The sequence below is a fragment of the Rousettus aegyptiacus genome, unplaced genomic scaffold, assembly GCF_014176215.1.
Source record: "Rousettus aegyptiacus isolate mRouAeg1 unplaced genomic scaffold, mRouAeg1.p scaffold_m13_p_1, whole genome shotgun sequence".
In the NCBI taxonomy this organism is placed as follows: domain Eukaryota; kingdom Metazoa; phylum Chordata; class Mammalia; order Chiroptera; family Pteropodidae; genus Rousettus; species Rousettus aegyptiacus.
Window position 1 is genome coordinate 9,100,348 of NW_023416284.1, and position 27,832 is coordinate 9,128,179.

Consider the following 27,832-nt stretch of genomic DNA (forward strand, 5'->3'; position numbering starts at 1 on the left):
CAAGAGCCACCCTGGCCAGGGGGACTGTAGCGTCTGCCCTAGAGTCAGACCATGCCTGGCCTCCCCCAGATGGCGCTGGGTCCAGGCCTCCTCTGGCCTCAGCCGCTGTGGCTTTAATCAGAAGAACAATCTGCCTCTGAATCAGACCCAGATTCTCTTTCCCAGCAATGATCCAGAGGCCTCCAGGGACACGGCCGCCCATCCCGGCTCCATCTCCCGCCCCAGGGCCCGGGCTCGGCTTTCCCTCCCCGCTCCATTATCTGTCCACTCCAGCTTGGGGGGGGGGAGGGGCGCGTGCAGGAGGCAGGAGGGGGTCCCCAACAGGTGACCCGATTGCCATCTAGGCCCTGTCTACCAGGCCTCCTGTAAGTGTATGTAGTCCACGACTCTGGGACCCACCTGTAAAGGGTTTAAGGGTTCCAGACAGGTAGTGACAGCTGAGGACAGCCAAACCCAGGTGACCTGCTTCTTTGGGGCACCCCCCAAAAAGCCCCAAGTCAAGCATATATTAACCATTCTCTGTGTTTTCTTCACCATCATTAATACCTTCTATCCTCAGGTTGACCCTGAGAAGTAGGCAGCCATACCCCCCCAAAGAAATTGAGGCTCAGGAAGGTGGAGTGGCTGCCCAGGGTCACTAGGTCAGTGAGAGGCCATGGAACCCAAGTCCACCTAACTCTGAGGACCTTGGGAGATTCCCAGCCAAAATGAAGTGTAAACACCCCCTCCACCTGAGAGGGCAGGTAGGGCCACCAACCCAGTTGATCTAGGGGAGGGGGCAGGGTAAGGACCACTCAAGGTACACAAAGGACACGGGGGAGGGGGGACCAGGAGGTGGTAGGGAGGTGGGCAGTGGGGGAGGCTGCACACCCTCTCGGCCCGGGTCAGCGGGAAGGGAGGAGGGGTCGAGGGAACAAAGGGAGGGGGAGGAGGCGGCACGGGGCGCGGCCAGCCAGGTGGGGGGGCAGGTAGGGGCCGTTTCCGCTCGGCGGGAATCCCAGGCCCCCTCCCCCAAGCCTCACCTTTTATGGTAAGGCGCCGGGGCTGCGGGGCGGAGGGAGCCAGGGGGCGGGGAGGGCGGAGGGGCGGGAGGCCCGCTCCTCGCGGCTCTGCCAGCTCGGGCGTCGGACTGGAGCCGGCTGGTGTGCGGGAGACCCAGGTAAGCGGGGCTGGGGGTGCGGGTACCGTCCTTCCGTCCTTGCCCCGGCTACACACAGGTGACAGGGCGGGCAGCCCCGGGCCGGAGCCCACCCTGCCCCCAGCCGGGACCCCGACCCCGGCGCTCCCGGAGGGGCCCTGCGGGACCCGGGGAGGAGGACCGTCCTTCCGTCTCAGTCCCTCGGTCTGTGTCGCCGGAGTAGGGGTGAGGGCTGGTGTCCCTGCCCGGGAGCGGGGCGCCAGGGGCAGCAGTGGGCAGGGCGGAAGCTTCCGCACAAAGAGGACAGCGTCCCGCACATGGATCGAATTAAAGTCCCCGGCGGCGCCCCACGGTGACCCGGCCAGCCGCCGCGCTCGGCTGCTTGCGGGAGGGCGCCGGGTTTCCGGAGCTTCGCGGACCTCTGGGGCCCTTTACCCAGCCGGGGTCAGGAGAGGGGAGGGAGGGGCGCCAAGACTGCCCCTCTCTGGGCCTTAGTCCTCGTAGGTGGCTGGGAAGGGGTGAGCTGGGCGATCTCCAAGGTGTGTGCATCTTGGCGTGGATCCTCCAGCCCAGATCTGAGGAGGCGGGAGGAGGCCGGGCAGCGGCTGGACTCCTGTTCTTCAGAGCGGCGGGAGCTGAATCCCGGTCCTCCCGGGGGCTCTTCTTTACCCTCGGAGGCTGAATAACCGGCCGGCCGTCTCCTCGCACTTACTGAGTACCAAAATCTTGAGCGCTCTCTCCCCTCTTACGCTCGCAGCCAGCCACCCTTCAGGACGGACTTCATTCTCACTGTATAAAAAACCGAAGCCCAGAGAGGTTCAGTGACCTGCTCAGGGGCACCCAGCAGGCAGGGGACGGGGCCGTGTGAACCCAGCTCCGTGTGCCTCCCACCTCCCTGCGGTGGGCGAGAGAAAGGGGGAACCCCTATCTAAAGCTTCCAGGTCCCCTGAGGGGGTGCAGTCCCACCCCCACTTCCACCGGAGTTTAATTCCTAACCAAGCATAGACTGCTTACAGAGTATTGAAGAACAAAGCTTAGGGGTGGTTCCAGAGTTTTGGAGGGGGTTAGAGGAGCAGTATGGGGGGCCTGCTAGGAGCTCTTGGAGACCCTCCCCCCGCCAGCCTGCCTGTCCCTGCCCTGACTGCAGCCCGAAGCCGGACTGGGTGGCTGACTGGCTGCATCTCAGCCTCCTTCCTTCCTCTTGACAGGAAATGACTTTCCTTCCCTTTGTTCCCACTTTCTCTGCTTACCCAACTGGATCTCTGATTCGCTCTCTGGGGGAGGGAGAATGGGGGTGGAGGGTCCCCTGGGTAAGGCTGGCTGGGAGGCTGCCCCACAGGGAGCCTTCTCACATGTACCCCATTCCAAAGTGGCCCCTGGGGCAGTGGAACCAGAAGGAAGCTGAGCCTCCCTCTCCTCCCAGGGCCTGACTGACCCAACTGACCAGCCTTTGAAAAGTCCCCAGCTTGGCCATTTCCCTTGGGGCCTGAAGTCCCTACAGGAACTGTAGAGGGTTTGGGGAGGGGGTGCCCAGCTGTGAACATCTGGCTCAGCACTGGGACGTTTGCCTTGGATGTTTTCCGAGAAACTGCAGATCCAACTTCCCGAAGGGGTAGGCGGGGCCGGGGGTGGGGGAGGATGGGGTCAGGGTCAGAGCAGAGTGGGAAGGAGGCCAAGGGGGCATCCACAGCCATCTGGGGACAGCCCAGAATGCACTGACCACAAGGTAATTGGTCGGGATGGGGCCATTCTGGGGTGAGAACAAGCCTGAGGATTTGGGGGTTTCCTGCAAGAAGTGTGGCTCAGGTCCAAAGACACCCATGGATTCGGGTCGGATGGTGCTCCCTTAGAGTCTCCCACGATGGCCTTTAAAAGTCACCTGACCCCTTGGGGCATCACGTAGCCCATCTGTAAAGGAGGAACGAAATGGGCCGTGTTTAGGATTCGGTGAGCTTTGAGGTACAGAAAGCACTGGGCATAGTGGCCGTCACACAGCCAACGTTTTCTCAGCAAGCGATCTTGTTTTTTTGTATTAAATCTCACATGCACTCTGAAAATTATTTACAAAAATAGGTAATTAAACTTGTAGCAAAGTATAAAGCCAAAGACCATGACAGTCAATATAAGCATAAATCCTTCAAAACATCACTTAGAAAACAAGAAACAAGAATAATAGCTTAAAGAACTTCTGAAGCTTTCTTCCTTTATTGCTTTCTTTTTTGGAACAGATGTTTTACGACCGAGCTATACATTTTAACCAAACATATAAACCAATTTAGGAGGAACTCGCGAGCATTTGTTGTTGTTCCCATCAGTCACCAAGATTGCCCGCGGTGGCCGGTTGGGCTTTATACAGAGGGAGGCCTTCGAGTGGCCACTCAGGCTCCAAGTCCACCATTAGGGTCCCTCAGTGCCTTTACCCCTCACCCGTCCGGCCCCACTTCTTGAGGTTACCTTTCTGGGTCCCTGTTTACTTTCTTCCCCCGTGAACCTGTGGACTGGGCTTTGGGGCCACGTCAGGGTGGCCTAGCTGGAGAGTGAGACAGAAAAAGGGCATGCTTTCCCCCTGGGTGCCCACTTCAAGCTCCTGAGCTGAGTGAGTGTGGTCGACTTGCCCCGCCCTACGGCCCCACTTCAGCCTTGGCCCCGGAGGCTGCTGTCTGCAGGAACCACCCCAGCGACCGAAAACAGGCTCGCTCGGCCACCCTGCTCCCAGATCCCGGCTCTGATGCCTGTACTGTGAGCTGGACTCAGGTCACACAGAGATCACAGACATATCCTATGACACATGCAGTCACTTATGAGGGGGGGGGGGGTGACAGTGAGCCAGTGTGCCCTGTGAGCTGTCATCACTCTGGGGAAGCAAACAGATCAGGAATCAGGGGAGGCTTCGTGGAGGAGCTGGGCCTCTAAGGAAACGCTGAAATTCAACCTGTCTGGGAGGTGAGGGAGGATGAACAGGTGGTAGAAAACACTTCAGGGCAGGTAAGGGAGAAAGTCGAGGAAGGGCGAGTGGTCCAGGGTTGTCAGAAAAGAGGTTGAGGCCAGGGGAATTTGGACTTTACCTTGAGGGCAGTGGGGGGCTTTCGAGTAGAGCAGAAACGGCTTCATGATCTAGAAAGATCACTCCAGGTACAGGGTAGGAGGCAGGATTAGAGCCCATTGAGGCGCCTGCCTGAGCCAGAGCCCTGGTTTTGGGGATGGGGCAGGGCGAGAGATTCCAGCAATAGAATCAAGACCCGATTGGCTGATGGTGAAGAGGATGCTGGCTGTGGGCGGGGCGGGAGAGGGCAGCAGAGCCAAGTGGCCAAGAGCGTGGCCTCCGGCTTCAGCTCCTAGCTCCACTTCTGCGGGACCCTGAACAAGTAACTTCACCTCTTTGCCTCAGTTTCCTCATCTGTAAGATGGGAATAGTCACAGTGCCTCTCCACCAGCCGCGTTGGGGGATTTATGAGTTAACAGGCAGAAAATGCTTAGGGCAGCATGTGCACAAAACAGGCCTTAGTCGCCAGTAGCTGTGATGGTTGTCGCCTCTGCTTCCTGGAGGCCAGCCCTGATGCTCCGAACGGTTCACACTGTTTTCCTCCCACAGCGAGCTGGCCTGACCTTGGTGACTTTGGCTATCCTAGGAGAATCCAGTTCCCAGGTGAGGGCAGTAACTCCGGGTGTGGCCCTGCAGGCAGGGTGGGGGGAGCTAGAGGAGCTGCTCCTTCCTCACACTTCTTAGAGGAGGAAAATTAATCATTCCTGAGGTGAGCAGGGGCAGGGCTGCCCTTTGCTCCCCCAGCTGTGCAGCTCGCGGGGAGGGGCAGTCAGGACTGTTGGGACCCACCCTGCAGCCAAGTCCCCTGGTGGACACCTACCCTCCCCCAAAGGACATCCCCAGCCCCTTCTCTGGCTGGGCTGGGCCCCACTGGCACAGTGGGGTGGCCGTTCCTGTCTCCCTGGGGGAGGGGCCTGCGCGTCCCCGCCATGTGTACCCCTGAGCCCTGAGCCTTGCCTGAGCCCAAGTTCCGCTCCGCCCCCAGCCCCACCAGGCGCCCGAGGCAATGGCCTCAAAACCTGAGAAGCGCGTCGCCTCGTCTGTGTTTATCACCCTGGCACCGCCACGTCGCCACGAGGCTGTGGCTGAGGAAGTGAGGCGCGCAGCTTGTGAGGCCCGGCCTGGCCGCAGCAGGGAGCCCTCCGCCCCCACGAAGGCAGCCGGGGCCGGCTCAGCAGGCAGGCCCGGTCTCTGGACAGCCCCCGGCAGGGCCGCAGCCCCAGTGCCGCCGCAGCTCTCCAACGGAGGTAAGAGGGTGCGGAGGGGGCAGAAGACCCGGTCAGACGCAGCACTGAGGTGGGAAGGAAAGGGCAGACTCGGGCCATTCATTCTTTCTTTTATCAAGCATCGAATGTGCCAGCAACCTCTGGAACCCGCAGGCCCGGGCTTGAATCCTGGCTCCCTCGCTGCCTGCCTATGTGATGTTGGCAAGTCACTTAACCTCTCTGTTCCTCAGTTTCCTAATCTGTAAAATAGGGATAATAATGGCACGTTTCTCAAACTGTTGTTTCGAGGATTAGATGAATTAACACACACGCTTCGCCCAGCACCTGTCATGTAGAAAGTGTGAAATGTGTTACCTGCTGTTAATATTCTAGGCCAGACACTGGGGACATGAAAAGAGAGACGAGGTTTTCAGTCTGCGTGAAACTTGTATCCTAGTGGAGGAAACAGGTAATGAAAACGTAAAATATAATGTCAGGAAAACACGAGTCCTATTCAGGAATGAAATGTGGTGCAGCATTGTATGGATGGCGTCTCCGAGGACGTGACATTCAGCCAAGACCTGCGTGACAGGGCGGAGCCGGCCGGGGAGGTGGAATGTGAAGGGCAGCGGAACGGCTCGTGCGAGGTGCCCGAGGCAGGCGTGAATCTGGCCAGCGGAAGGACCCGCAGGGCCACCTTCTTCTCTCCTGGGCTCTGCCGTTCTCTTGCTGTGTGATCTTAGACAAGCCGTTTTCTTGCTTGCTTTCCTCTGGAAAGTGGAAGTTTGGTTATCTAGTAGTGATGCACCCGTCACAGAACGGATACTTCACAAATGACTGTTCCTTCACCTTGCACTTCGTCTGGACTGGCCCCGCTGCCATGGTGACAGAGAACCTTCTAGTCCTCTGTCCCTGCCACTTCCATGAAAAGTCTCAGTTGTTGGGTTGGGCGGCAGCAATGAGGGATAATAACCCAAGGCCCCGAGGCGGGGGGACGGCTCATTGTCTGGCAGGGCACCAGCTGGAGCAAGGAGGCATTGAGGCGCCAAGGGAGAGAGGCCAGCTCAGGATGGCACCTGAGCTCCCCAGGACAGCCTGCTGTCCCTAGCGAGGCTAGGGCAGCCCTGCGCAGCCACCACCCTGAAAACCACCTAGACACCAATAAGAAGTGCCGGTCACAGGAGGCCAGAAAGGAGCAGGAGAAAGGGCCATACGTGAGAGTATGTCGATATTCGTGTAACATGCGACCTCCTAAATGGGTCTTTCCATCCTTACCACACATCCTAAGAACACAGCCTCTCCAGCTGCTTCTCCACATAGGAGAGCGTGGACCACGATGAACCAGATTCACACCTCAGGACATGTGATTCCATGAAAAAGGAAAATTATGTCCCTTCCAGGTAGGAGACGGAGCTCAGGAAATATTATTTAGATGCCAAAATGCCAGGATGCCCAGAACATTTCCATGGGTTATTGGAATTATAGTCAGAAGATCACAGGAATGTGATTAAAAAAAAAAAAAGACCTTCCTCGGGAATGAGTGGCTTCACGGTGACTGGTCAGCCATTTTGTTTGCCACTTGGGTGAACCTGAGCAGAGCACAGCGAATCTTGGGGTTCAGCCTTGCTGGAGTGAGATGCCTGCTAAGTGAGCCTCTTGGACATGAGTCTGGTCTGCCCACAGAACACAAAAGTGGGCCGTGGGGTCCGGCCGGGCGCTCAAAGCCATCGCTACAGCAGGCTGCCATCTGATGCCTCTTCTGGCGCTTGTCCCCTTCATGCTGGCAGAAGCCCCCACCTCCCCCTCACTCCTGCCCCATGCCACGCTGGACACTCGCAGCCACTCCACTGCTCTTACTCCTAAGTCAGTTTTTCTCGCGGCTCCTCTTTAAAAGGCTGCTGCCTTTGCTCTTGCCCTGGACCACCTGAACCAAGTCATCGTCGCTCGGCTCTGACCCTCTTTCTGCACACCTGCCCTGTCACCTCAAGTCCCTCACTTTGTCTCGAATTCCTGTCCCTGCCGGGACCTGCCACCCTTCGTAGCCTATTGTCTGCAGCCTAAGGCAAGTCCCGGGAGAGGCCTCAGCGCTCTGCTGTCTCCGCGCCTGGTTCCTGACTCACTTCGGCTCATCTGGAGCATGGTTCTCACACTTTCGTGGCCTCAGCATCCTCGGGGGCTTGTTCAGACACAGCTGGCCTGGCCCCACCCTGGCTGTTTCTGATTCAGCAGGTCTGTCGCCATTTCTTACACATTTCCAGGTAATGTTGATGCTGTGGTTTTTGAACCGTGTTTCCAGGTAACATTGATGCTGTGATCTTTGTGGTCTTTGAACAAGCAGCATCCAGAATTTTTCAAACAATATCAGTTCTCTGAGCTGACCCCTAACCTGCTGAATCAGAAGCTCTGGGGGTGGGGCATTAACAAGCCCCCAGGTGGTCCTGTGGTGTGCTCACAGGGCTAGAATGAGCTTCCCATATGTATAGTACATTCCCGGCAGCCCAGAGAGGTGCCGCTGCAGATTAGCAGAGGATGGGACCAGAGCCCAGGCCTTTAGGGAGCGGGGTGTGGGACACTTGCAGTCTGCTTTCCATGAGTGTCTAGTGCAAGGTCTAGAGCAAGGCAGCCTGACCTCGGTGGAGCCTGGCCTACCTTGAGCCGCAGCGGCAGGAGGTAGGCAGAGTGCCGTGTCTTCTACCCTGAGGCACCCTTCATAGCACTCACCCTGTACGAGGCAGTGACAGGGTTTTCATGGGTGTGTTCACAGTCCCACACTACGGATTCTCTCCTGACCCTCCAGGAGCCTCCCCAGGGGGGCTGGGCAGCCCCTTGTCAGGACAGCACGAAGGGGCAGGAGTTATTCTAGTGGCTGTTCCTGGAGCGCGGAGGGCCTGGGGCTGCGGCAGGAGCTGGGTGATCCCCGCCCGCTGCCTCCCTCCCTGCCGGGAGCGTCCGAAAGGCTGTGCACAAGGACTAGCAGGCAGAATGCAGGGCCACCCCCGTGTGTGTGTGTGTGTGTGTGTGTGTGTGTGTGTGTGTGTGTGTGTTTCACTTTAATGAAACTTTCAAACATACACGGAAGTAGGGAAAACAAACAGTACAAGGAACCCCGGAAACTTCACGTCCAGTTTCAACAATTACTAAGTTTTTGCCATATTTATTTCATCTTCCTTCCTTTCTTCTGTTTTGTGAAGTATTTGAAAGGAAATGCCAGTAATCAGGTCATTTCAGTCCCGCATTCTTCAGGGAAGATCTCTAAATATGGCCATTTCCTTACATAACCACAAACGAAATAAAAATGCCTTATGATTATCTAATATTCTACCCATAATTAATGTTCCTGAGTTGTCATAAAAATGCCTTTTAACTATTGGACTGTAGTAGAAGGAATGGTTTACATTATGTCTTGTCCTTCTTTTGAGCTATATCATTCAGTGGAATTCTAAACTTCTCACCTTCAAAATGAGGAGAATTAAGTGAGATGATTCATTCTTTGAATCAGGATCAAATAAGATCTATACCAGCACCGTCCAAAAAAAAAATATGGTGAGTCACAAATGCAGGCCTCACATGTAATTTAAATTTTTCTAGGATCCACATAAAAAAAGTGAAAAGAGTTAAGTGGTATTACTTCTTATAAGGTGTATGATGCAGCTCAATATATAAAAAGTACCATTTCAGCACGTAGTCTTTATGAAAGTGATTATGAGGTGGTACACATCCTTTTTTCTTCCATGAATCTTCCAGTACATCTGTGTTAGTGTGGATCTTTCATGTGCTCGATGGCCGCACGTGGTGGTGGCGATTTCATTGGCCAGCACAAATATTTACAATTATGTTTGGTGGTTCTTCTCTAAAGTCTCTTAATGTTGAGGAAATCGTCTCTCTTTTTCTCTGTCACACCTCTGACTTGGAGAAATAAGGTCAGTTTCTATAGAATGTCCCGAATGCTGATTTGTCTCTTTGTGTCCTGTGGTCTTATCCAGCTGGCCCCTCTGCCTTCCAAATTTATTATAAATGGAGGTTAACTCAGGAGACCTGCTTAGATTGTGTTTGGCTTTGGTTTATGTGTTGGGCTTGTTTCGATGAGAACACTTCAGAGGTGGTGCCCATGGCTTCCTATAGCAAAGCGTAGGTCGAAAGGCCCCTGCCGTCTGCTGAGGTTAACTGTGTGTGGGTGGTGTCCAGCTCGTTTGGAAAGTTCGCCATCAACCGTCCACTTAATGCTTTCAATACCTGATGGTTATTACCTGAATCTGTTGAACTACTCGATGGTTCCTGCTTCAGCACCACCTGGGGGGAGGGCTTAAGCTCCACATGGCTGGGTGTCTGGTTCTGCAGGCTGGGGTGGGAGGGTGGGGGGCAGGCGAAGTTGCATTTCTAACACTCGCACAGGCACGGCTGCGGGTCCCCGAGCCACGCTTTGCGCCTTAGGGGTTGGATCTCCTCGTATCCCAACGAGGCCTTCTGGCAGGGGTTTCGGGCCTGCCAGCCGCGGGGTGGGAGGGCCGCTCTGGAGGGCTTTGACGGCTGCTGTTTTCTGAGCCGGTGGCACGTCCCATCCACTGTGCCAGGCCCTCACCTGCGTCACCTCGCAGTCTTCACAACAACCCCGACCGATGGATACCCATTCCCAACTGAGCAAACGGAGACTCAGCCTAAGTCTCTTTCCGGAAGATACATGTCAAGTCGGTGGCAGAGCTAGGGATGGATCCCAGGTCTGGGTGACCCTGGACCCGAGTCCGCAGCCACCTCGCAGCACAGCCTTCCGGGCAAGCGGACACCTCCTCCGTTCTGCACTGACCGCGGCCCATCCTTTCTCCCTTCCGGCTGCAGGATGCTCTCTTCCTCCTCCAGCCCTGGATGGCGAGGACGCACTCCCCGACCTGGACCTCCTCCCACCTCCGCCGCCGCCCCCCCCGCCCGCATACCTGCCACCTTGCGATGACCAGCCCCCGGCCTCGATGGGGGCATCACTCATTTCGGACTTAGAGCAGCTGCACCTGCCCCCGCCCCCGCCCCCACCCCAGGTACCGCCAAGGCCTTGACCCCTGACAGAGCCCCATGGGTTGGGGCGGGGGAATCTGTGCTCTCTGGGCCTGTCAGGGGTTCTAAGCCTGGAGCTCGTTTAGTCCTTCCTCCTGCTTGAGGGCAGTTCTTCTTCGAAGCTCTTCGAAGCTGGTAAAAACTGGTCATGTTTTTCAAGGTCCCGGAGAAGGGGTGCCACATTCTTTTCCCCCTCAGGTGCCCCTTTAGCTCTGAGAAGACATTTTCCTGGGTCTGATCTAAATCCCTTATACTGCACAGGAAACCCACGTGTAATCCTCTGCCCTTCGTAGAAGTGGGAGGGGCTCCAGGGGGCTAACTGTGCCTGGTGCCACCAGATGAGCAGAGCGGAGAGGGCTGAATGGGGTCCCCACTGGATGACTTCTGTCCTACCTGCTCTCCTGTCCCCACAGTCGCTGGCGGAGGGGCCTCCATTCCAGCCTCAGCCCGGTCATCTCAGGCCTGCAGAGGAGAGGCTGCCACCTCCCCCAGCAGAGCCCGTTGGCTTCCCTGAGAGAGAGGCATCCACAGGTACGGGCACAGGGCTGGGAGGATTCTGGAGGGTCCCCAGGGGCCCTCGTGAGGCTGGCATGGGCTTCCGCCTGGGAGCCGGGAGACCAGGCACCAGAGCGCCTGCCCCAGCTCACAGGTCAGTGACAGGCCTTTATCTGCATGGCCTTAACCATTTTTCCTTTGTAACTAAAATCTGTTTAAATTTGACCAACAAAATTTGCTGATAGCAAAAATGCCTTGAACTCTTTTCACTGCTTAAGTATTTGAATACATAAGACCCTCACATAGTACAAAATAGAAAAGGTACACAGTGAAGAGTCCGTCCCTGAACAGATAGCTTCTGTTGGTGATGTCTCGCACACCCTTCCGGAGCTATTTTATGCCTATGTGAACAAATACAAATATGTATCACTGCCCCCCCCCCCATTTTTCCACAAATGATAGCAAACTTTGTGCTTTCCTGCACTTTGTTTCCTTCATACCTCTTAGAACTCGTTCCACATCAGAACATAGAGTGGCTCCTTATTCTTTTTCACAGCTGCATGATATTCCTCAGCCGAGTCTTACCATGCGCATTTAACTAGCTGTCTGAACAAGTGCTTGGGTGTCTTCTTGATGTGACAAATAAGGCCAAAATGAATTGCCTTGCACGTGGGTCATTTTGCTCACGTGCAAATTTGTGAGACAAATTCCTAGAAGAGAGAGCACGATGGTCAAAGGGCAGGTGCGTTTGTAACTTCAATATTTTTGCCAAATCACTGCCCTTGGTCGGCCCGATCCACGCTCTGGCCCGCAGTGCCCGTTTGCCCACAGCCTCTCCTGCGCTGGGCCACTCATTTAATGAGCAGTAGTAAGTACTTACCGTGCACCGAACGGCCTTCTCTGCCCCAGGGTCGTGACCTGCTTCTCCTCTGGGTTCCCCCAGTGTCCTTGTGGATCCGTTTTCCACGCTGAGATCCGCACATGCGGAGTGACCTGGGTGCGAGGTGTCATGGGAGAGCCCCCACTCTTTAATTTTTTGCAGACGGCATCCCAGTTGCCCTGACACGCTTTTCCTAAGCCACGCACACGCCTTTTACTGCTCCTCAAGAGCCTCGGGAGACCGGGCCACACTCACAGCACCTCCTGGGAGTTCGAGGCAGAGACCTGGCGCTCTGGGCATGTCCCGGGTGGTGACTGGGGACAGTACTCCCAGGCCGAGTGGATCATGGCCCGTGTCTCCTCTACCCCAGACATCTGTGCCTTCTGCCACAAGACCGTGTCCCCCCGAGAGCTGGCCGTGGAAGCCATGAAGAGGCAGTACCACGCCCAGTGCTTCACATGCCGCACCTGTCGCCGCCAGCTGGCCGGGCAGAGCTTCTACCAGAAGGATGGGCGGCCCCTCTGCGAACCCTGCTACCAGGTAACCCCCCCACGGCAGCTCTCCAGGTGCCAGGGGCCAAGCCGGGCACCTGGGAGATGTTCTATTGTTACAATCCTGGGCCTCTGGTAGGCGCTCTCGATGCATTTCACAGATGAGGAAGCCGAGGCCCAGAGAAGGGCAGGAGCTCAGTCGGGGTGTATTAGTTTCCTGTGGCTGCTGTAGCAAATTGCCACACACTTGGTGACTTCAGGCAGCACACATTTATTCTCTTACAGTTCTGGAGGTCGGAAGTCCAAAATCAGTTTCAGTGAGTCAAACTCAAAAGCATGTGCTCCCCCTACCCGCAGCTCGAGGGGAGAAGCCATTTCTTTGCCTTTTCCAGCGTCTAAAGCTGCATTCCTTGCATTCCTTGGTCCATTTTCAAAGTCAACAGGGCAGTATCTTGCTTCAGTATCACATCTCCTTCTGCGTCAAATCTCCTTCTGCGTCAAATCTCCTTCTGCCTCCTTCTTACCAAGACATTTGTTGATGGCATTTAGGGCCCACCTGGATAATCCAGGATAATCTCATCTCAAGGTCCTTAACTCAATCACACCTGCAAAGTCTCAGGGTAGTCACAGGTTCCAGGGATTAGGACCTGGGCATCTTTGCGGCTGTCACTCAGTTTGTCACACAGGGTCACACTCCAGAAGGCGATGGAGCTGGAGTTCTACCCTATGCCCATCTATTTTTGAATCCTGTCTGTGATCTGACCACTCTCCCACCTAGAGCCACGAGGTTCCGATGAACGGTCTAACGGAGGAGTCTGTGTTACCTCTGGGTACCAAACACAGCCCAAGAGAGCTAGTTAGGATGCCAGGATATTGGAATCGCTGACTCTCCAATGGCGTGTGGTGGCATTTTTTGTGGCGTTTTTCAGTGCGGTGTACAGATCACCCACAAACGCACCACCTGGATGTGCATAGGCCTCACCTTGTCCTCCTGATGATAGCACCTGGCAGTCTGCATCTTAAACAAGTCTCTCAAGTGATTCTGAAGTTGGAAAAGTACTGACTTGAGGAGTTAGGATGTTAGGAGTTGGTACCATCTAGAAAAATCAGAATGATCTGCCCACAGGCAACAAGGAGTCACTGTGGGAGGAGAAAGGAGCCCTCTGTCCCCTCGACATGACAGTGGTATGTCTTTATCCCCCTCCTTCAGCTTGTAGCCAGGCAGGGGTGAGGCACGGAGGGGAAGCAGAGGTGAGAGGGGGTGCTGAGAGCCGGAAACAGCCAGGAGGGACTTGAGCAGTGCGCTAGGGAGGGAAATGGTGCCTCCGCCAAATATATATGTAAGATGAAATCAGGTTAAAATGAACAGGAGCACAGCCAGGAAGGGAAGAGACATGTCTAGGAAAAAAGATGGACTGGTGAGAGGGAGGCCTCTTCTCTGCCTCGGTGACATCTCTTTGCCTCTGTCAATATCTCTGTCTCATCCCCTCTCCTTCCTGAAGGGATTCGAGGCAGCATATAAGATTATAAGATTGCACCCATACCTCTCGTCAACAATGTTGGACACTTAAAAATGTGTCGAGAGGATACATCTCATGTTAAGTGTACTTACCACAAGAAAAACACATTTTTTTAAAAGAATACATACAATACTATGAAATGTGACATAAATAAATCAGAACAGAAGAAAATCAAAGTAGAAAGTGAGATGAGACCAAAGGGAAAGTTAGTACTCCAAAATACATAAATGAAAGACCCCTACAGTTGTTCTTAAAGGTAGAGCATGAAATTCGACTCTGAGCTTCCAGGTGGCCAAATGGAAAAGGGAAAGAGTTTCAAGGTTTATTGTCCATAAAATGAAAAGTACACCAGTCCTCTAGGAGTTCCTTTTCTTGACTCTGAGATTTAAGAAAAATTTCTTCTATGGGCCCTAGTGGACACTGGCCTCAAGCATTTCCTTGTAACAAAACATGCAGTCACTGTAAGCCAAGGACACGATGCCAGGCTCGATCCATTTTAAGAAATAGCGGAGATTCAGGGGTAGTAGTTACAGGCCGACTACGTCCATCTGAGCTCCTCTCCTGCACCACTGGCCTTCTCAGCCCCTTCTGAGCTAGTCAGAAACCCCTTGTGGCACATGCAAGGGAAGGCTCTGAGGCAATGGCCCTCTGTTTCAGGACACCCTGGAGAAGTGTGGCAAGTGTGGCGGGGTGGTCCAGGAACACATCATCAGGGCCCTGGGCCGGGCCTTCCACCCAGCCTGCTTCACGTGTGTGTCCTGTGCCCGCTGCATCGGGGACGAGAGCTTTGCCCTGGACAACCAGAATGAGGTGTACTGCCTGGACGACTTCTATAGGTAGGAGAGGGTCCCGAGCACAGGGGGCACAGGGTGGGACTCAGGCAGAATGGAGGAGCTGAGCCTGAGTGCCGAGGCTGGGTCAGAGCTTTCCTGCAGAAACCGGCCTGCCTGCTCCACACACCCTCACTCTGACCGTGCACCTGCTTGCAGCTAACTTTTTGAGCATCTACACTGTACCAAGCGCTCCACTTGGGTTAGGCCAGTTTATCCTCAAAACCGTCCTATCAAGGCAGGGGTTATTAAGGGGTCTGTTTTACCAAATGTGGAAACCGAGGCATGCAGCAGTTAAGTACCCAAAATCTCCCAGCTGGTAAATATGGAAGTATCGATTCAAACCCCCATCGACCTAAATTCAGGGCCTCGCTTTCAACCCCCAGACCACAGTGCCTCCCCGGGAGCTGTAGGAAGCAGTCGCTGCACATATATCCCAGAAGCTCAGTGCCCGCCCAAGGGAAGAGACAGATGTGCCCATTAAAAAGGCGAGAAGAGGAGGAAAAAGCGATGACCTACAATACAAGATAAATGAAATGGGCCCAGCCCCACTAAACTCACATGAGATGTCTCTGCTTTCTCAGACTCTAACATTACCCAGTCACTTCCTTGCCTCCAGCTAATTATACCCTGGAAGCTGAGTCTAATTACATACACCTCTCCATCTACTCCTGCCAGGAAGAAATAGGCTCTTGTGGTTGTAGCTCCAGGTGCAGTCCCATAGCAACAGGTCTGAAATAGCTCCGGGAGGTGAACTCGAGCCAGCCCCCGTTCTGACAGCTAATTTCTGTGGTCGTCGGCGTGAACACCTCCCGAGCGTGGGTTCCTTCCCCTCTAGGAAATTCGCCCCGGTGTGCAGCATCTGTGAGAATCCCATCATCCCCCGAGATGGGAAGGATGCCTTCAAAATCGAGTGCATGGGAAGAAACTTCCATGAAAACTGCTACAGGTGTGAGGTGAGTAGAGCTGTGATGCTTTAACGATTTGCTGTGGGTCACGTCTAAGAGCCCGCTGGTGCCAGGCCCTGGGCTGGGACAAGGCGGGGTGAGGGCTCTGTTCTGAAGTTGCTTACTGTCCAATAGCAGAAACAAATAAGAATGGAAGTGATTGTGAATAGAGTCTATTGATCAGGACTCTGACTTAATGATAGAAACCAAATTCAGTGTGCTTTCCACCAGAAAGGGAATCATGGGACGGCGCGCGGTGGTTATGTCTTCGATGGTATCAGATGATATCCTCAGGGCTCTCGCTCCATCTCTCAGTTCTTCCCTTTTGGTGTTTGCTTCATTTTTCTCTCTCTGTGGGCTGGCGTCCTCTATGAGGAGGAGGGTATAGTGTATGGCCATGTTTGGCCCAGGTTTACATGCTGTTGACTTAGCAACTACTCCGGGGATCCCATTCATTCCCAAGAAGGCTTCTGATTGGCCCAGCTTGGGTCACATGCCCATTCTGAACCAATCATTGGTCAGGGACTACAATTAAAACCCGCTGGGATGCAGAACCCTATGAAACGGGAGTTGATACAAGCATGGGAAGGAGGAAGGGGATGCTGGACAGACCCACACCACGTATGTCCTTTCTGGGTTCAGGGAACGAGCATGTATAAACCAGCTTTGGGACTAAGAAGGCAGTGGTCGAGTCTAACCAGGGTGCTAGAATTAAAGGCGAGGAGGAGGCGAGGCTTAACCTGGGTCTCGCAGGATAGTAGAAGTTTGCCAGATGATTAGTGAGGGGAAAGGAAATCCAGAAAGAGGCAAAGGTCTGTAAAAACCTGCATGAGCAAGCCTGAAGAATCAGAGGACGTGGATGTCCCTAGGTGTGTCTGGAGTGTAGAATGCAGGAGGGTGTGGTCAGAGAGAAGGAAAGGCCCCGTGTGCGGGCCGAGGAGTCTGGACCTCGGGCTGCCGGGAGGGGCGAGGCCGAGATGGGGAGGCTGGTCTGAAGCCGGCGCAGTAGTCCCAGCACGAAATGCCCAGGGAGCCACACAGGTCCCCTTGCTCAGTAGGGACCCATGCTTGCTTCGAAGCTCGGCTGTCACTGTCTTGAAATTCTTAGTTGTTGAACAGAGAGCTCTGCGTTTTCATTTTGCCCTGGATCCTGCAAATTATATAGTCGGTCCTTCTGGCGAGGCTCTGAGAGTCCTCGCCCACCTCTCCTCCTGTCACCTGCATGTCCCTGGTATTTCTGTCTTCTCTGGCGATGACAACAAAGGTCGCGACTTTGCGAATGTCACCTAAGTGGGGACTCAGAGCAAATCTCTTAATCAGCCAATGAGTAATTCTAAACATTTATTCAAAGAGATACCTGGAGCCCAGAGGCTGTTTTCACCGATAGTGACAAGGCAGCTTGGTGGAGAGGTTGACAGACTGCTTCGTAAATATGTTGTCTTTGTTGGTTAAGAGCTCAAGGTCCAGCTGATAACACATCTTGAAAGAACAATGACGAAAATCAAGTGCTGTTATCACCACCGTAGCCCTCATAATGTCCAGTGACAGTTAGCATTTTCCTGAGCCTGGCTAGTGAGCAAATGGCCGCTCCCTGCCTGTCCTTGGTCAGCTCGGCCAAGGCTACCGTGAGCATAACCCAGGTTGCTGCAGGAAGTCGAGTTTGGACTTCAGCAGTTCCGTTTCAGATGGTAAGGCTCAAACCACAGCGGCCTGGACCGATTTGGGGTGCCGTTTCCCTAGGAAGGAAAATGGGTTTCAAGATGCCACCCACACCCCTCTTGTCATTCCTGCTCATTGCTGGAAGGGTAACAGTACTTTCATACTGGGTAGTATTCTTCAGTTTGCACAGGGCTTTCGTGTAGATCACCTTACTTAATCCTAATGACGATCTTGCGAGGTGGGTGTTATCGTCCCCATTTAAGATGGAAACTGAGGCTGAGAAAAGTGCCTCCAACGCTCGTTCGTCCGGGTTGGGGCCGGCCAGCCTCCTGCTGCCCTCCAGCTTGTTGCCAGACTGTGGGACTGGGTTTGTAGTTGCTGTATTTCTTCACTCAATTCAAATTCAGAAGAGGTCACATGTGCCCCTTTAGGACTTCAGGTTTGGCACTTGATGCTTTTAGAGGGCAGGTAGGAACAGCACAGATCCTGGAGTTAAATGGCCCAAGTCTCCCCGTTGAGAGACTGGAGGTGCTATGCAGAGAAAGGACACATGAGGGCGCCTGTGAGCCCAAGATGGTCTCTATGGGGACAGGCCTCTCTGGACTGATTAATGCAGCTTCCAGAGGTCGCCAGCCACGCCCTGAACCAGGTCTCTGGGCAGTCATTGTCCCCATGATTACTGCCCAGTGTGTGTCCGGGTGAGGCCCAGACAAGGTGTGTGCTTGCAGCAGAATGGCGAAGTTAGCAGTTCGGGCCCCAAATCCCCATCCTCCTCATTCTGAAGTCCTCTGGTGAACTGGAAAACTGGAACATTAAAGTTTGTGCCAATGTCGAAGCTGTCCCTGCGGTAGAACAACGGAAAGATCCCTGGACGCTGAGGCTGGGGACCTGGTCCTGTCTCGGGTCTGGAGCCAGCTATGCGACCTGGGGCAAGCCCCGTCCCCCGCCGGACCTCAGTTTCCCCGTCTGTGAGGTGAAGCTCTGCACTAGACTGAGTTCCTCACTTAGCAGAGGTTTACCGTGTGCCAGTGGCACACCAGACTCCGGCCTTGGCGGGGTCCAGCAGGACGTGGGGTCACGGCCTCGCAGAGCTCACGTTCTAAAGGGGCCGCTGGGTGGTTGGCGAGGCCCTTCCAGATCTTTCCATGATTCCTCAGGGGACGTCTCGCAGTGTCCAGCTCTCCCTTGCGCTGACTCTGCTCTCGTCACCACACTGTGTGAGTGAAAGGCCCGTGTGCCTTGCCTTGTCCTCCCGGATGCAGACCTAGCCCGGTGCGCTGGGAGGACAGGGGTGACGAGCCACCTTCTCAGCTTCAGGGCGTGCGTTTGCCCGGGTCATTTTATCAGCACATGCTGGGTGAGCCCTGACCCCACACTCAGGCCGGGGGCCCGACCGCATGTCCCTTGTCTCTGCAGGACTGTAGGATCCTCCTGTCTGTGGAGCCCACGGACCAAGGCTGCTACCCCCTGGACGACCATCTCTTCTGCAAGCCATGCCACGTGAAGCGGAGTGCTGCGGGGTGCTGCTGAGAGCCCCACCAGGCCCTGGGGCCCTGAGCTATCCACTGGCCCTGGTCTGGGGAGGAAGGGTCCTCCCCGACTCGGTTTCCCTTCCTGACCTGCTTTTGCGCACTTTCCTTCCGAGCCACAAGGACCAGCCTGTCATGTCTGTGACCCCAGCTCAGGAGTGGGTGGCAGGCGGAAGGGGCCTCTCAGAATTTTGCCTCCTCCCCTCTCCCGGGCGTTGGAAGTCTTCATGCGTGAGGTCACACCCTGGGTGTGCGCTCCGAGCTCTGAGCCTCTGGCCCCTCTTGAGCACTGGCCGTGACCCCATTTCCAGGAGTGAGTCGGGGCGAGTCTCCAGGAGGCACCCCGTGTCCCTAGCGATGACACTTTCATTGTCCCGTATGAGGTGCTGAGATCAGCTCTGGCTTGCAGGACTGAGCTGTTTGAGTAAAACTCCAAGGTCGCTTAAAAAGCACTTTTTAAAAAAAAGTGAGGTTTAAATGATGGGGCACATTCTTTCTATTTTTGGCGGATCAGTCTTAATAGGTAATGTCTCCCATTTGTTCATAAATGTACAAGAAGGTGACCAGGTATTGGCACAGCCATGGACTTCTCACCTGGTGGCGTGGGGCCCAGGCCTAGCGGTAAACCGGAGAAGCAGAGGCAGGAGGGAGGGCGAGGTATTCCCACAGGCGAGGATGGGGGCAGCCCCTCCACCCTGCCCCCTGGCACGCCTCCTGCATGCAGCAGTGAGTCAACAGACATTAAGTGCCTGCTGTATGCTGGGAACAGCGCGCAGGAGCTCCGAGTGTTCTTCCTGCAGCCTTGACTGGGGCCGTGCACACCCCCAGGCCACACGCACACGCACCCCTCCAGGACAGTCCCCCGCTTATCCCCCTAAGTCCCACTTGGGCCCTTCTGCCCAGGCAGCCCCGTGACCACTGCCTCCTCAAGGCCACACCTAGAAGAGTCGTCTTTCCTTTTAAGGACAATCACTTTCTTTGCTTTGTAACTTCTAGACATTTTGCAGGGCATGGACCAATGTCCAAGCAAGATGTGCTCTCCTCCCTGCAGCCAGCCCTCTCAATGTCCCACCCACTCCTCTGAGCATGCCCGCCTCCACAGACTGGGGGTGCTTCTCCGTGGAACCCCTCAGGGGCTGCGGACCAGAGCATGGCTTCCTGCCCAAAGCTTAGAGCAGCGAGTCACCAAATCAGGCATTCACATACCATCTCCACAATTTTTGTCATAACCAAAGACCTCCTATTCTTGTATTTCCTTAATATTGTCTTTAAACCAACATTTGAAAGCTCACTTCCAGCTGTAGTCTTGTGCTAAGCAATATAGCTATGCGGTCACATGTTGTTAGTCATGTTTTTTCCTATCACACCTGAAAATAAATGCGTAACTAGTAGAAGTCCATCTGTGTTCCACCTAAGATCTCGCCTAGGTCAACTCAGGCCCTTGTAGAGCCCTCGAAACATGCTCACTGGGCCTCTGTTCACAGTGGCACAAGCGCCGAGTGCCTGCACCTCCTTCCTCCCAAACTGGGGCTCAGCTCAGCCGATCAGGAAACTTAGGTCCTTGCTCATGAAGATTTTCACCGGTCAACTCAGGCATGCTGCTCCTGGACCCAGGCCACCAGCAAAGGAGTTGGCTACAGGGTGTCCAGGGTGGAGCCTTTGCTGTAGGAGGCCCTCGGAGCCACCAGATTTTATAGCAGAGTCACCGTCTACCCTCGGGATGTGCTCAGAGAGCGGGAGCAGGGCTTGCCCCAGAGAGCAGGGTGCGTGGTGGGAAAGAGCACTGAACTTGGGCAGGCAACTCGGTTCCCAGACCTGGCGCTGCCATCCAATAGTGCGGACTAGTTCTTAATCCTTTGGGCCTTGATCGCCGTGTCTGCAAAATGGGAACAACACGAATATCTATCAGAGGGTTGCTGTGATAGAAAGAAACCTTGGGATGGTGGGTTTCTGACTAGCTCAGGACCCACCTGCTCCCTCTGCTACTGGCCAACAATGCTTAGCCATCACTCCTTTAGTCAGCATTCCTCAGTGGGCCTGTTGACGCCCTTCAGTCAGATCCCTGGGGACATGCCCCTGATCAGCAAAGTGGGGTTTATTGTGCTCGCTGCGGCCACACAGCCTGGGGAACTTCGGGGCATCTCAGTAAGCCAGGGGTAGTTCTATAATTGAGAACTTTAACTTATTTATATCCCGGAGGTGGCACTACAGCTGTGATTGGCAGGGAAGCAGCAGTGGCTCCCAGGCTGCGGGGAGGGGGTGCTGGTCATTTTTGCAGTTGGCCCAGAGGTGCAGTGCTCAGGTCATAACCACAGAGAGCTGTGAGATTAGAGGTCACCAAGACCCAGCTCTGAGAGCCAGGCAAGCTCCCAGCTGTCAGGGATCCCAAATTTGATTTGATTTGCTTTTTCCTATCATTACATTATAATCTCGTGCTGTGATTCCTCACGTCCTGGCTGACTTCTGGTGGGTTATGTTTGAAGGGATGGTATCTGGATGAATTCCTGGGAGTGCCTTTGTCTCCAGGCTGCACATTTACAAATCGCTCCATGAGAGGAACACTTCTAGGGGGACTTCTGCAATGTGAAATAAGCCAATCACAGAAGACAAATACCTTACGATTTCACTTAGATGAGGTATTTAGAGTAGTTAAATTCATAGAGACAGAAAGTAGAAGGGTGGTTGGTTAGGGGCTGCGAGAGGGGAATGGGGGAGTTGTTTGATGAGATCAGAGTGTCAAGATGAATAGGGAGATGGTTGTACAACAATGTGAATGTACTTAAATGCCACCGAACTGTACACTTAAAAAATGGTTACGGTGGTGCTTTTTACGTATATTTTACCACACTTGAATATACACATAAATATACATTTAATGCTCAGAGACAGAGGGGTGAATGCGAGGGGGCATCCGTCCCCTGGGTTGGGGACCTAGGAAGGCTGGCAGTTGCTGTGTGCAAATCCAGAGAGGCTGCTGGCTGACCTGGGCTTCCTGAACGCAGGTGCTGCGCACAGCCACTAGAGGGCAGCATGGGCCAGCGAACTGGGCATGGGGCCCTGAGGCACCGAGGTTCTCACGCCTCTCTCAGGTCCTCAGCTTCTCCAGATGCAGGATGGGAATACTTCCTGCCGGCCCACTGCACGTGGTTGCAGTGAGAAAGAGAGAAGAAAATGAATTGGGAAACTAGAGAGTGAGCGATGTGGCTGTGGAACTGCCGCAATTAGAAAACACCTTCTTGGTGGGAGACTAGTGTGTCAGGAGACTGAATTCCTTGTCAGCCCAAACTTCTACCTGCTGAGAGGGTCTCACCTGGGAGCTCCCACACGGCCACTCAAGTTGGTACCTGGGAACCCGAGCTCAGTAAGCACATAACGAACAGGTCCACTGGGTTGCCAGAGTCTTTATGCTTGTCACACCCTCCCCGGGGGCCCCTCCCGCAAGGTCACACCCAGGTGCTTGGCTGTGTTTGGAGGTGTGAACGCCACCCAGCATGTGCCAGCCCCCCCAGGCAGCCGGATGCTGCCCCCTTCACAAGTGGTGGCAATGAGGACTTAATGGAGAGCGAAAGCAAAGAAGGCTGGGCTGATAAAGAAGAATACCAGTGACCACAGGACATTTTAAAAGAAATGGCTTTATCAGTTTAAAGTGCACTTCTCATAGGCAAATAGCTACTCAAACAAGAACAATAGCCTATGAAGTAGGTGTTATTAATATCCCAATTGAGAGACAAGGAAGCTACGCATCAGAGTGAGGGCGGAACTGCCCAGGGCACACAGCAGTCAGGGTCAAACCAGGCCCAGTGAAAACTACAGGCCACTGCTACAGACCCATGTCACAAGCACCCATATTCTAGAGTGTTCCAGATGCCGAAATCCAGCCGAAAAAAAACCTTGCTGGTTTTAGGCTTTAGGCCTCTTACTCACCATGAGATGTAGTTTGCCCAATTCCTTCAGAAAGGATTTGCGTTCCTACTGTATGAGGCATACTAACCCCGTGAATGATCATCAGGTTAGAGACCATGGCATGCACTCTATTCGTGACCTTCCTTCTGCAGAAAAAAATGTGCATTTCAGTGGAAAGCTACAGATCGCTGGCTTTCATTGTCTTTGAGCTCTTTTCCAACTCAGTCAGTTGTAGATCACTGATAAATTCTGTGCTGTCTGGCAAGTGGTCCCCTCACCCCCTTATGGAAAAGCCAGTTTTGCCTCCAATTGCACATTCACTTCAACATTCTTCATCTATAAATATGAATGTTCTTCTGTTGCCCTTTTGAACCAGTCAGTTGTGACATCTCTCTGGTTCTCCCAGGAGTTAAGAAAATGTTCAACACGTGTCGATATTACATCTTCATGGAAGTCACGATTTTACTTTTTTTTTTTTTTTAATTTAAACACTTTCTTCATTGGGTGCTGTGTAAGGACTCCTTTAGACCAGGAGAGGTGGTGGCTAGCAGCGTTAAGAAACAGCGGACAGGTGGCAGCTGCCCCCCAGAGGGCAGAGGGCGGGCAGGCCTGGGCTCTGCTCAGGTGGATGGGACAAGGTCCCAGCAAGACCTAGACTTCCCTCTGGTTGAAACCCTAACCAGCTACTTGACCTTGAGACAACCTCTTTAGGCCTGAGGGTGAGGAGGGGCAGCAGAAACTGACTTATATTTCCTGAGTTCTTGTTTGGGGTGAGGCCGAATATGTCAGATGATTGATTATTTCTGACAGGAAGTGCAGGTTTCGGCAGGGTCAGGTAGCCTGCCCGGAACCCAACCAGGCCTGCCTGACTGTGAATCCCAGGCTGTGACCCGCCTGCCCCTCAAGGGACCAGAGGAAGGCCACACTAACAGCTGGTGGGGGGCTGGCCCTGGGCTGCTCCACGTTTGTTCCATGGTGACGTCCCAACACTTCTGGTGGGAGGCTCTGACCATCCTCATCTTACAGGTAAGGAAACTGAGGCTCAGGGACATGCTATGACTTGCCCGAGGACACTCAACTAGAGGCCACCGTGGGGCTACCTCTTAGGATTTCTAACTCTCAGTCTTAAGGGCCTGGTCAAAGCAAGGTCTGTTGGGTCTGTTTTCCCCTCAGTAAAGGTGCCCAGAGGGCGATTGGGGGGTGGAGCTCTGGGCTCCTTAGTAATGATGACGCTGCCGGTAAATAACAACAGGGGCCATTTGTGAGCAGGGAGACGCCCATGGACGTGACCTCATTTAGTCCCGCTCCTGCCCTAAAGTAAGTACTTACGATCCATCCTTCAGACAAGGAGATTAGGGCTCAAGGTCACACCACTGTGATTGGGACCTCAAATGCCCACTCCTAATCCCTTTCTTCCGCCGCCTTCAGGTCCTAGCTATGTGACCAGTCAAGTCATTCGCCTCTCCAAATCTTTTTCCTTCATCTGTGAAACGGAGATAACTATCATTATCATCTAAAGGGCTAGAACAGCTTCTGACTAAACAGAAATGTTGGTTTCCTCACTCTGACAAATACAAGACGTTAACACAAGGGAAAATGCTGAAGGGTATTAGGAAACTTTGATCTTCTGCAATGTAAATCTAAAATTATTCCAAAATTAAGAGTTTATTATTTTAAAAAGTAATGGGATAAAGAAAAAAGTCTGTGAGCTCCAGGAGGCACTACCTGTCATTGATACGAGGACAAGAGGAGACCATCAGATACTTTCCTGCCAGTGGGGACGTGTTGGGCTGGGAGAGAAAATGTCTGGAAAGGGGCAAGGGTTCCACCGACAGGGGATGGGGGCACCCCGCCCACTTTCTGTGGTTCCTCAGTGTCCCCAGGAGTAGAGCGAGTCCCTGGTGGCTCCGGAAGTCGTTGGCCAGGCAACCAGGAGAAACAAGGGCATTGGCCCTGGTGTTCCCTAACCCTGGTGACCTCCGGAGCCTGGGAATGCTGGGGTGGGGCTCCCCTCCACCCCAGCAACCAGGAGGTAGATGCCAAATGGGAGGTGGATGGTGAGAGGTCTCAGAAAATCAGAAGGACCGTTAGCCAGCGTGGGTGGCAACTTTTTCTCCTCTCCGTAAACAGAGAAAGGATTTCTCAGGAAACATTAATATGGCCCGGGAATCTTTAGCTGCTCCTTTAAAGCCAGTGGGATCTTGTAAACTTTGAGCTCATAGGGAGAGACTGACGCAGCAGGAGAGAAACCGGAGAGGTATTAGCCTAAAGGCCTAATCAGAAGGCAGAGCCAAAAAGGCCGGGGAGGGTTAAGAAAGCTCTGTTTGGGGCCTGTGAGTCATGAGCCAGGCAGCTCGGGGCTCTGGCGGGGCTGGAGCCCAGCTGGAACCTCCCCGGAAAATCTACACCCCTCCCACCTGCACCCCCTCCTTGGCAGGGCAGAGCTCTGGTGCAGCCTCAAACCATGGCTCCAGCTTGCCTGAGGAGCTTCCACTTCATTCATTCATTCATTCATTCATCCATTCATAATATTTTTATTGACCCCTTCTGAATGCCAGTCAATGCCCTTGGCACAGAGCTCAGTTGAATGATAAAAAGAGAAAAAAGGACGGCCCTTGCTAGGGGACCCACGTAGCTGGCAGGTCAGGAGAGAAAGGCCATAGGGAAAGAGATGTCAAGCTGGGCACAGAGGATGACAGAGCTGAGCCGGCTGAGGCGTGCGGCCGGCGCTCCACCCGCGCGCTTTCTGATCTGGCCACAGCTGAACGTTGCTGGGGCTGGGGGAGCCGCACAGCTGAGGTCCAGGTGTGGCAGGACCAAGCCCTCAGGGGCCCCTCGCGCTGTATGGAGATGTTGGGATTGTTCTCCTAGGGCAATGGTGATGAGGAAGCCCAACCCTGGTAGAATTCCAGAGCCGAGGAACCGGTAGGACATGAGTCCAGCTGCCTCTGGCCCTCTCGCATAAGTGGAGACTGGATCCCAGGGAGGGTGTGAGACCTGCCAGGCTCACACAGCTGGTTAGTAGTCATGCCCCAGGAGTCCCGGCTTCCAGAACCTGACTTTTCCCGCCCCTCCCACTGTCTCCACGATCTTCCGAGACCAGCTTGCAGACCCAGGCAGGCACCTGCAAACGTCTCCGTGTGTCTACACTGAGGCGGAGGAATGAAGGGTGTTGGTGGGCGAATCGGGTCAGTGTTCTGAATAGACAGACTCAGGTTGTTCGATCCTGTCAGGTGGGAAGGCAGGCGGCAGGCTTCTTGCAGGGGTGAGAGGTGACTTGACCCAGTTGGATAAAGTGAGTCACGGGAGAGCCAGACTCACACTTCCTCCTTCCTCTGGGTTTTGCTCAGCTCCCTGGAGGGAGGTGCAGCCTGGATTCCTGGGGGCGGCCGGCCTGCCCTGCCCCATGGGTCCACTCTGGCGAGCCGGTTGTCTGCACCACCCCCGGCTCCTCCACACTCCCTTTCTGAGGCCCTGGTAACTTTCCGTTTTGGCCCCACGGTCTGACTCAGGCTTGACCCAGCAATCGGGACATTGGCTGCAGGAAGTTTTTCTTCTACTGCTGAGCTCGGCCATGCATTTCACTGCCCTATGCCACTTCCCCTCCTCTCCCGGGAGGTAGATCCAAAATGGAAAAGAACCCATGGCTGCCCAGCCAGTGGAACAAAATAAATGACTATGGGGTGGTCATGAGGGAGCCCCTGGACCAAGGACCAGAGACGATAATCCCAGTGGTTATCACTGATTGAGAGCCTACTCTGTACCAAGTGCTCATGGAGCCAACAGGCCCAGGAGGCAGAAATATTACTCTATACAACCCCGTTTTATAGAGAGAAGGGCGTGCCACATGGGGAGAGTGAATGACCGTGACATACTGACCGCATTAAGGGCCCACTCAGGATGCATGTCATGAATTTAAGGTGAGGCAGCTGGCAAGGTAGAGTGTTTTTCTCCAGCCACATCCGGCTGCCCAGGTGCAGGCGCAGCGTAGGCAGAGAGCTGGCTTCGACCAGCGCTGGGCTTTTTTCAGGTGATTCGGATGACGTGAGGCGTGAGGAAGACCATGGAGGTGGCAAGTGACTGGGCCGGAAGGGCGGTGAGGAAAGAGGGGCTAAGGGACAGTGACAGGGAGGGCCCGTGGATTGCTGGCGACAGGAAGAAAGGAGGTGAGGGTCAGAGGTTAGGCAGCGGAATTATGGAGGCGGTACAGGCACTGGCTGTGGGGCTCTGGGTACCGGGGCGCCCTTGCCCTTAGGGTGTGAGTTATTTGTTTCACATTGCACTGCGTCCTCAGCACACAGACTATGCAGAGTAGGCCGTCGGTGAATGTTTATGGAGTAAACGAGGGGTGGCTCGGAGGAGTGGGGGTGGGGCGGGGACTAAAAGAATATTTTACTTTCTTCCTCCTACCTTTATTTTTTAAAATAACAGCTTTATTGAGATATAATTCACATACCACACGAAAAAAGTATCGTTGTTGTTGTTTTAACCAGTGGTTTTTGGTATATTCACAGAGTTGTGCAGTCATCCCCACATCTAATTTCGGGACAATTTGATAACCCCAAAAAGGAACGCTATATCTATCCATGAGCAGCCACTTCCCGTTCCCCCTTCCGCCATTCCCTGGTAACCGCGAATCTACCTTCCGTTTCTATGGGTTTGCCTATTCTGGACATTTCTATAAATGGAATCACACAACATATGGTCTTTTGTGCCTGGCTTCTTTCATTTAGTATGTTTTCAAGGTTCATCCGTGTTGGAGTTTGTATCAGCCCTTTCATTCCTTTTTATTGTCGAATCCTATCCCATTTGTCAGCTGATGGACTCTCTGGCTGTTCCCTTTGGGGGCTAGTGTGAATCGTGCTGCTATGAACTTTCACGGACAAGTTTTGTGTGCATGTATTACTCTTGGGTAGACAACTAAGAGTGGACTTGTTGAGTCAATTTCTACTTTGTTGTGAATTGAAATGAATTCTTTACAATAAGCACATAATTTTTTACAATAAAACTTTTTTTTTAAATCATTTTTCTAAAATGGTAAGCTGAATTCACAGGGAAAAAAAAATAGCCCCAAATTTGACATAGGGAAGAGATAAGGACCAGCTGGGAGACTCGGGGAGGTCAGCACAAGGTCGGTATGTAACTTTAA

At 53.9% G+C, this 27,832-nt stretch overlaps 1 protein-coding gene across 1 annotated transcript; it reads left to right on the forward strand.

Annotated features, from left to right (window-relative positions):
* The first annotated feature begins 1,068 nt into the window (after positions 1-1,068).
* FBLIM1 (filamin binding LIM protein 1) lies at positions 1,069-20,177 on the forward strand. The gene is made up of 9 exons (XM_016128311.2): positions 1,069-1,159; positions 4,731-4,784; positions 5,167-5,428; positions 10,220-10,413; positions 10,843-10,960; positions 12,175-12,344; positions 14,473-14,651; positions 15,484-15,601; positions 18,668-20,177. The coding sequence occupies exons 3-9, from the start codon at positions 5,188-5,190 to the stop codon at positions 18,779-18,781; spliced, it is 1,134 nt and encodes a 377-aa protein (XP_015983797.2). The 5' UTR covers positions 1,069-1,159; positions 4,731-4,784; positions 5,167-5,187; the 3' UTR covers positions 18,782-20,177.
* Positions 20,178-27,832: the final 7,655 nt, after the last annotated feature.